Raw genomic sequence first — 10,390 nt, forward strand, 5'->3', positions numbered from 1 at the left:
TGCCTATTTTTTATTAAAGCAAAAACCCTTTACAATGAGTCTACTACCCTATGAATTCCCTAACTCCCAACCTTGAGTAAACCCAATCCTGTTCCAGCTAAGAAAAGTACAAATATATGACCTTGCCCCTGTGAGTAAAGAACGGAGGCTTACTTCTAACTGATGTCTAGAAGAATTCTGAAAAGGTGACAAACTCCAAACCCAACCACAATGTTACAAAAAGTGGAACTTAAAAACAGCAGTAAAAAATATGGCCAAAAGTGCCCCAAAAAGAGAGAGGTTCTAAAAGCAAGCTGTCTGCAAAACAAATGAGAAGAGAACCATCTGTAACCCGTAAACAAAGACTTGCAGTATATACTGTAATGACTTCCTTACACACTCTTCCCCTTACATCAGGTTCATACTACACAGAGATGTCCCTTTATTCAACCACTCCATTAAAACCAGTCATGTCTGATCCCTACTAGTCTTCCTCCTCTTTATCCTTCCTCTAGCTGCAGAGTGCTACCCAGATGCCTTGCAGGTTGGTCCTGATCCTTGACTTTGACCATGCTTGAAACATACAGATACGCTCTTCGTGGATCTCTATTTAAATTCAAAGTGAAAACTTCCAGAGTTACAGTAACATAGCCTAGTAAATCCTTCTAGCAACCACAGCATAATACATCATCATTTAGACAGTTGGATTCTTATAGGTTGTTATATCAGAAACCATGAGCTGTGAATGCTTCTGATTGTGCTTCCAATGTTCTCTTTGATTCTCTTAAGGAAATGTCCTGCCTCATTTCTCCCTTCACTGTCTGTTGGGCAATAGATTTTACATTCATCACACCAACGTCTTTCATCAGCCCCCTTCATCTGCTTGAATAGTAGTTTAGGATCTCACTCACAAAACCTAGCACCTTCTGCGATGGAGAGCTAGACATCTGCAATATAAGGCAAGAGGAATGAGGAAGTAAGGCCTTTCTTGTAACGCCTAATCAGAGTCAATGGAAATCAACAAAACTTGTTTATTGGCAGGGGTGTAAAGTACTTAAGTAAAAAATACTTTAAAGTACTATATAAGTAGTTTTGGGGGGTATTTGTACTTTACTATTTATATTTTTGATAACTTTTAATTTTACTTTACTACATTCCTAAAGAATATATTGTACTTTTTAATCCACTGACACTCACAAGTACTCATTACATTTTGAATGCTTAGCAGGACAGGAAAATGGTCCAATTCACACACTTATCAAGAGAACATCCCTGGTCATCCATACTGCCTCTGATCTGGAGGACTCGCTAAACAGAGAACATCCCTGGTCATCCATACTGCCTCTGATCTGGAGGACTCGCTAAACAGAGAACATCCCTGGTCATCCATACTGCCTCTGATCTGGAAGACTCACTAAACAGAGAACATCCCTGGTCATCCATACTGCCTCTGATCTGGCGGACTGGAGTGTTGGAGTGTATCCCTGGCTACATGTAGATTAAAAAATGTTTTAACAATGTCATTTGGTTTGCTTACTTTAACCAATTTGAAATTATTTATACTTTTATTTTTACTTTTGAAACTTAAGTATTTTTTTGCAGTTACATTTACTTTTGATACTTAAGTATATTTAAAACCTTAAAACCTCAGGTAAAAGTGACTTTCACCTTTACTTGAGTCATTTTTTTATTAGGAGGCTTTTCCTCAGGTGGGTTCAGAGATGCTGTTTTGTTTTGAGTGGTTTTGATGTCACTGTTTAATTTTTTTACTTAATTTTTATTTGTTTTGTTATTTTTTGATGGGGGCATTACAGGTGCATTATCCACATTATCATCATTTGGATAATTCTCCTACATATTTCCCTCTTTGCAAGCTTGTTAATTTTTGTCCAGCCTCGCTAACTTTGCCATATACATTTTGAAACCTCACTATGGATTTCATCCCAATAGCCAGAAGAGGGAAACAAGGGAAGCATTGAACTACAGAAATTCAGCCATGGCACTATATTCATTTTGACAATAGATATTCTGCCAGTTAAAGCAACTGGGATATTAGTCCATCTACTGAGTTCAAATTGAATTGATTTGAGCGTTCTGTTAAAGTTTTTGGCAATGGTTTTATCTAAGGAAGGAAATATATCTATTCCCAAAGATTAAAAATGGGAACCGATTGGGATTCATAAGTAGAGATGGAGTCCTCCATCAGGGTCTTGAGAGGCAGTAGGGCTGATTTGGTTAGATTTACTTTATAACTTGAGATAGAGCTGAATATGTCTTTGAACTAAAGTTTAGTGAACGGTGTGTTTTGTTAGAAGTTTGAAAAACCTTTGCAGAGACAAAATAGTTTTTGGCGAAACCCAAGCCTGTCATTCCTGCCTGTCAGAAGTTGTTACATGGTCAGGAGTGTGTGTCGTGTTTGAACAGAGAGATGCGCGGAAGAGAGCAGAAAGCGGGTGTTGGGCACTATGACAGGTGGAGAACACCAACAGAGAGGATGGGAGGTTTGAACCTCAATGTGGAACACTCTCCAGATAAGAGTACTAGCTACGTCATCTCTCGCTTTCTGTTAAAACAGCCAACATCAGTCAGCTGACTCTAGCCATCCCTTCTAGTTAGTTATAGTCAGGCAGCTCAGTCTCCTATTCAGAGGACCCCCACTTTTGTCATATTGGTCAAGGTCATGCCAATTACTTATCACTACATCTCGTTCAGCCTATCAGCGGCCTAGCTTCCAGTTAGTGTAGGACCCCAGCACACCTTGTGGCCAGAAACGTGCTTTTCCCATCCTGGTGAGCACTACCTGTTTTTTCCTCCTGCTGACAATTTCCTCCCATAGACTGGATCCATTTAAACCCCCCTTAACCTGGACATCCGCCTCATTCTTGTTCTGATCGGACATTCTGTAGCAGTTGCTATGGGCCTTAAGCCAGCACCTAAGGTTTCTTCTTGCATTCATGGTCCTCCGATATTCTACATATTACCTGGTACAATAAGGTGTCTAAAATGTCTCTTACCATTGACAGCTACCTCTAAACCCGTTCCAAAGCCTGCTTCTGTAACCTGTATGTGTGTGTGTGTGTGTGTGTGTGTGTGTGTGTGTGTGTGTGTGTGTGTGTGTGTGTGTGTGTGTGTGTGTGTGTGTGTGTGTGTGTGTGTGTGTGTGTGTGTGTGTGTGTGTGTGTGTGTGTGTGTGTGTGTGTGTGTGTGTGTGTGTGTGTGTGTGTGTGTGTGTGTGTGTGAGTGTGAGTACATCTCATTCTGCCTTAGATAGAGTTGATAGAAGTTGGAACTGTTTAGCTCAATACCTCTTTACTGTGCAGATCAATACAATACCCGTACATAGCTCTCTCATCCACTAACATCAAATCAATACAATACCCGTACATAGCTCTCTCACCCACTAACATCAGATCAATACAATACCCGTACATAGCTCTCTCACCCACTAACATCAGATCAATACAATACCCGTACATAGCTCTCTCACCCACTAACATCAATATCTCATACATCCCAAATCCACTCATACCTCCCAAATCCAAGGCCAGGCACAACACCCTCATAGGGTCATTTTTTTCTCATAATCATATCAAAATCTACTTGTACCAGTTGATTGTAGACACAAATATAATACACTGCCTGTTTTACAAACGGTAGACCTACCACATGGATGGGCATTCATAAAATTCCATTGCGGGCAGACACTGCAGGCTACACCCCAGTAAGCACAGACCGACGACGTCCATGGGGTAGCTGGACATTCCCATAACAGGAGAATGGCGCTGCAATGGATAGCAGACATTTTACGGGTTCCTGACCAATTCTGCTGTGTTGTGTGTTTTTTGCGTTGATCATAACGTTTTTGTACATAATGTATTTATTATTACTTTTGTTATTATGTGTTTTCTTTTTCTATAATTTCACTATTTTCTTTCTCTCTGCATTGTTGGGAAGGGCCCGTAAGTAAGCATTTCCCTGCAAGTCTACACCTGTTGTTTACCAAGTATGTAATGAATAAAATTGGATTGGATTTGAACACATCAGAGTAACCCCATAATAACTAAGACCATGTGTCACTTCTATGAGTGTTGTGGAGAAGACAGCCAGCTCTCGTCATTAAAGTTGAACTTGGATATGTTTTTCAATAAGCAGTCACCTCCAGGAAAGTCCGTGAGAGCTCACCATTGCAGGGTACCCCTTAGAGTAGTTTAACACTTCTTATGGCTGCAAGCGGCAGCACTGAGTAACCTGAAAATAGGTGGCCATTTCAAATGGCCTCCTACTCAAATCTTGCTCGATTTCCAAATGCGAGGTCTCTTTTCAAGAGCTTGTCTATAAAAGGGCATGTCACTTGGGACCATAGAAACACGTCATACGCCTTCCCCTGGGTGTCATGCGGAAGTAAGAGCAGAAAGGACTTGAATATCTCGTTCAGGGATTGAATACAGCCTCTTGGAGTGAGAGGACCGCCATAATTTTTTTTCTCCATGGCGCGAAGTTGGACTTTGTATTGCCTCCTGGAAAACTGTCGTTATATGTGAATATAATCTCCGGCTTCGATTTGACTTGATACATGTCACAATATCATCCTAAAGTATGTTTTTTCAATATAGTTTAATTATATTATTGAAATTTATTCGGGACTTTAGACGTGATGCTTTGGAAGAATTCTTTCATGAAGGAGAGGTTAGCGCCGCACGGCCAGTGTGTTTGCTAATCCAAGAGGGAAATAGTTCGTTCTGGATCCAAAACAAAGACGGTACTGGACAATGGACCCCTTTACAACATTCTGATGGAAGATCAACAAAGATAAGGACCCAATTTGGGATGCTATTTAATATATCTGTCGAGCTGTGCCATCGCTACCGATTACTTGGAATCAATGCTTTTGTGTGTTAGCCATTGCAGTAAGCTAATATAACGATATATTGTGTTTTCGCTGTAAAACACTTAAAAAATCGGAAATATTGTCTGTATTCACAAGATCTTTGTCTTTCATTTTGCTATACACCATATATTTTTCTGAAATGTTTTATGATGAGTAATTAGGTAGTTGACGTTGGTGTCTGTATTTACTCTGGCTACTCCCGTGCGATTTCTGACTGTAGCTATGATGGTAGCAGTAATGTAAAACTGATTTATAGCTAAAATATGCAAATTTTTTGAACAAAACATAGATTTATTGTGTAACATGTTATAGGACTGTCATCTGAGGTAGTTTTTTCTATGTTATTTAGGTTGGTTCTAGGTTAGTTAGGTTGGCTTGTGCATGCTACTTGCATCCTACTTGTGCTGTGAAAAATGTCTGTCCTCTTTTTTTATTTGGTGGTGAGATAACATAAATATATGTGGTGTTTTCTCTGTAAAACATTTAAAAAATCGGACATGTTGGCTGGATTGACAAGATGTTTATCTTTCAAATGCTGTATTGGACTTGTTAATGTGTGAAAGTTAAATATTTAAAAAAAAATAGATTTTGAATTTCGCGCCCTGCACTTGAGCTGGATGTTGTCATAGGTGTACCGGCGTCGGGCTGCAGCCATAACAGGTTTTAAACCCTGGTGGCAACATGATGAGGACATATAGCCACTTTAATTAATTAATTAACTCTACCTACATGTACATACTACCTCAACTATCCGGGGCCCCTGCACATTGACTCTGGTCCGGCACCCCCCTGTATATAAGATTATTTTTTACTGCTCCTCTTTAATTACCTTTTACTTTGATCTCTTATTCTTATCTGTATTTTTTTTAAACTGCACTGTCGGTTAAGGGCTCGTAAGTAAGCAGTTCACTGTAAGGTCTACACCTGTTGTATTCGGCGCATGTGACTAATACAATTTGATTTGATATAGTATATCCCCAAAGTTAGGGAAAGTTACTCCACTGTTCTGAGGTCAGGTGTATATTTTCATTATTAGTGACAGCTAACATATGAGAAAATAAACCGTAATTAAAAGAGCAAGTCATGCCATATCTCTGTTGCCTGCAATGATGTCAATTGTCGTCATTTTCTTCAGGTTGCATCGGGGGGGAATAGACATGATCCATGCTTCTCCAGTCTACCGCCTGCACCCACGTCATGATCATTGCTTCTAGACCAGAGAGCTGTGATGCCTGCTGGGAGTCAGTGCTGGTTCTGTAATGTGTAACCTATCCCACTGTTTCTCTTTTTCTGTCTTTCTCTGTTGTATTCTATTCAGGTGCCATAGAGTTTGCGATTTGAAAGCAATGCATTTCTGGATAACTTTAGGATCTGTTTCATATTTATATGAAAGGTTCTGGTCTACGTAATGCATGTACATGTATGGTTATAATCCATGTAATGTATTTCTGTATGTGGTTATAATCCATGTAATGTATTTCTGTATGTGGGTAGAATCCATGTAACGTATTTCTGTATGTGGTTAGAATCCATGTAACGTATTTCTGTATGTGGTTAGAATCCATGTAACGTATTTCTGTATGTGGTTAGAATCCATGTAACGTATTTCTGTATGTGGGTAGAATCCATGTAACGTATTTCTGTATGTGGGTAGAATCCATGTAACGTATTTCTGTATGTGGTTAGAATCCATGTAACGTATTTCTGTATGTGGTTAGAATCCATGTAACGTATTTCTGTTTGTGGTTAAAATCTTTATTGGAATGCATTTCAAGGTGCCTCAAGCTTTAGTTTCCATTTACAGCTACCCCTGAACCAAAGCCCCTGCCTTCTTCTGTAACCACTGAGTGTGTGTGTGTGTGTGTGTGTGTGTGTGTGTGTGTGTGTGTGTGTGTGTGTGTGTGTGTGTGTGTGTGTGTGTGTGTGTGTGTGTGTGTGTGTGTGTGTGTGTGTGTGTGTGTGTGTGTGTGTGTGTGTGTGTGTGTGTGTGTGTGTGCGTGCGTGCGTGCGTGCGTGGCAGAAAGATCCAGTCCTTGACACCATATCTTGACTGTTTCCGTTTTTAAAAATGCACATCTCATTTTGCCTTAGATAGAGTTGATAGAAGTTGGAACTGTTTAACTCAATACCTCTTTACTGTGCAGATCAATACAATACCCGTACATAGCTCTCTCACCCACTAACATCAGATCAATGCAATACCCGTACATAGCTCTCTCAACCACTAACATCAGATCAATATAATACCCGTACATAGCTCTTTCACCCACTAACATCAAATCAATACAATACCCGTACATAGCTCTCTCACCCACTAACATCAGATCAATACAATACCCGTACATAGCTCTCTCACCCACTAACATCAGATCAATATAATACCCGTACATAGCTCTCTCACCCACTAACATAAATATCTCACACCTCCCAAATCCACTTCATATTCAGTCCAATATATACTATAATGTCTGTGTCTGTATTAGATCTATGATTCATTCAACATTGCGTAAAGAGTTGACGTCTCCATTCGTGAAATTAAATAATTCCAGAATAACAGATTATACTCAGATAATTTAATCTCAAAATATGAAATTTCATCCAAAACGCTATATATCCATTTTCAGAAAAGTTTGTAAATTAGCTTTTATTGTTGAAATAAAATATGAAAGAAATAGGTGTATTTTTTCATTATCTAATCATGGCATGGGGTTGTTCAATGACAGACATGTATTTGTTTATCTTTTATCACTTGGTGGTTTCATATATCTGCCTCACTATCAGAAATAAGTAGTACTGCTAGGTTGTACACAGTCAAATGTAACAAGTAACTACATGTTTAATAAAGGACTGTATAAATTATACATTTGTGACATCAATATTTAAAAAATGTTCAAAAAATAATTCAGTAGAGTAATATGTTATCTGTATGTAAAACATTTACATTTGACATTTTTGTCATTTGGCACATGCTCTTATCCAGAGTGACTTACAGTAAGTGCCTTCATCTTCACATAACTAGGTGAGACAACCACATATCACAATCAAATATACAGGATAGAACATTCCATTCCAGCTAAACAATGGATGGATATATAGCGTTTTGCAAAAAACACATTTAAAATCCAATAATCCAAAGGACAGTCATATTTTACACACACATGATGGTGCCAGTACACAATCCTTTTTTAATGAAAAAAACACAAATGTGAGAAAATATATGAATATAGCGTTTTGGAAATAAACTCGTCATATTTCTTCCTTTTCTTTCTTTTTACAAATGTCATTGAACGCTTTCCTCGGTTTGTGCGCAAAGAGTAGACGTTACAATCAGAAGTTGTAGTTTTTCGATCGTTATTTATTGTTTCAGTGCTACAAAGCTTGGTGTGATCTAGGACAGAAACCCTCGCGTCGTAGTCGCAACGCAGCGCGCGTGTCTCGTGGATGGCAATGCATGAATTCAGAACATTGTATTTGAATGACACATCTTGCATGGGAATACGATGCCTCGCAGATATTTACAATATCGAATATGCTAGACAGGAGCAGCTTACACAGCATATGCAAATATACTTCCTGTCTCTCTCCACGCCTCACTGTATATGTGCCGTAGGCTATTCTGTTTCTAATTGACACCGTGGGCTACTGTCCCTGAAAATAACATGTTTATTTTTTGTGTTTCATTAACTCATTGGAATGAAGTTAACGCTAACACTTTACGACTAAATGTCTCACGGTCTGTGGAATTTGCATCTTATGATCTTAGTGAAAGCACTTTGGAAGTCTTTGTTAAAGTAGGCATAAATGATGGGGTTTAGGAGAGAGTTTGAATAGCCCAGCCAGTTGATGACGGCGCCCAGCCACTCTGGCATGTAACAACTCTCCGCACAGAAAGGCAAGACCAGCGCCACGATGAAAAACGGCAGCCAGCAGAAAATAAAAGTGCCCATGATGATACCGAGCGTCTTTACCGTTTTCCGCTCCCTGGACAGAGCTATTTTCCTCTTAGACTCCGTGTTCTTTTCGTTCCTGTTCTCAAAGCCTTGTGAGGACTGTGGAGTGTTGGGGAGAGGAAGGTGGTTCTTAGAATTGTTGGTCACTTCTATGATCTCCAACGACTCGCCGTCCTCCCCGTGCTTCACCGAGCCGTTTACGCACGGGGAGTTGAATGTAGGTTCCACACTGCGCTTCCAATTCTTGCCCCCCGCCTCTCCATTGATCTTCTTGTGGAAAATAGCCGGCGACACGGCCAAGCACTTGTCCGACACTTTTGCCTTTTCCGATTTCTTTACAGTTTTCCAAACCTGGAACCTGGCTGCCTTGAATATCCGCCCGTAGAGGACCAGCATGAGGATAAGAGGGATGTAAAATGCTCCGAACGTGGAGTAGATGGTATAACCCGGGTCCTGGCTGATGGTGCAGGCGTCCGGGTTCGCCCTGTCCTCGGCTTTCCTCCAGCCTAACATTGGAGGGATGGAGATTGAGAACCCAATCAGCCAAGTCACGCTGATTAACAGCACGGCTCGCCTGGGTGTCCTTTTGTTCACATAGTCTATGGGGTCCGTGATAGCCCAGTACCTGTCCAGGGCAATTGCGCACAGATGCAGAATGGACGACGTGCAGCACAACACGTCCAGGGAGATGAATATATCACATATCTCCTGTCCCAGAGTCCATTTGTTCAGGACTTGGTAGAGGGCTGCCATGGGTAGTACCAGAACTGATACCATGAGGTCCGTGACGGCTAGCGAGCCGATCAGATAGTTGGCCACATTCTGGAGCGACCTCTCCAGCGCAATGGCGGCGACGACGCACGCGTTGCCGAATATGGAACAGAGGATGAGCGCGCCGAGCAGCAAAGAGGTGACCACCTGGTAACTCAGCTCCACCTCAGGCACACTTCTAGACCCCGTTGAATTCTCATTGTCTCCCCACTTTGGAATGACATCCACGACGTCGGGGAAGTCTGTGGTCGAATTGCTGTTGTCACTGATGTTGTTTATAAAATCCATAGTGCGTCAGGGGCATGGGACACCCGATAGGCGCGCCCGGTAGGACTGGACAAGGTAACCAAATGGGGAACCTGGAGGCTGTCAGTCCCTCGTGCTGGCGCCGGTGTGCGTTCTACCGGGGTCCATCGGAGTTCCTGTGCCTGTACCCTCGTTCCGAGGACGCATGACGCGTAGTGGTACCAGTGTGTGTGTGTGTGTGTGTGTGCGCGCATGTGTTTATTGGCGGTCGGGGCGCTCACTGGTCCTGCAAATGATCTGCGCCTGGTGACGACGTGAATTCATTTATAAGCTACCAGCAGCAGTAGGTATACGTCAGACGGTCGCCGCGGAGTTCTGTTTCTTTGCTCTCCCTTGTGGAGTCCTTTCGATAGCTGCATAATAAAGATAAAGAACGGAGGTTCTCCCTCTTCTGTTTCTTTTCTACTTAAAAATATATATTTTCTCATTATTTGCTATATATTCTTGTGTATCTCTGTAGCCTAATCAAATTGTGCAATAAACTAAAGTAGTTTCC

At 41.1% G+C, this 10,390-nt stretch overlaps 1 protein-coding gene across 1 annotated transcript; it reads right to left on the reverse strand.

The window, feature by feature from the left end:
• Positions 1-6,981: 6,981 nt before the first annotated feature.
• Positions 6,982-10,149, reverse strand: LOC129826694 (5-hydroxytryptamine receptor 1A-alpha-like). Its single transcript, XM_055887702.1, has one exon. It carries the CDS (start codon positions 9,874-9,876, stop codon positions 8,596-8,598), a length of 1,281 nt encoding a protein of 426 aa, XP_055743677.1. The 5' UTR covers positions 9,877-10,149; the 3' UTR covers positions 6,982-8,595.
• Positions 10,150-10,390: the final 241 nt, after the last annotated feature.

This window comes from Salvelinus fontinalis, chromosome 28 (genome assembly GCF_029448725.1).
Source record: "Salvelinus fontinalis isolate EN_2023a chromosome 28, ASM2944872v1, whole genome shotgun sequence".
In the NCBI taxonomy this organism is placed as follows: Eukaryota; Metazoa; Chordata; class Actinopteri; order Salmoniformes; family Salmonidae; genus Salvelinus; species Salvelinus fontinalis.

Excerpts from the sequence above, each read along its gene's own strand:
- LOC129826694 (XM_055887702.1), bottom strand. The coding sequence starts at position 9,876 with ATGGATTTTATAAACAACATCAGTGACAACAGCAATTCGACCACAGAC.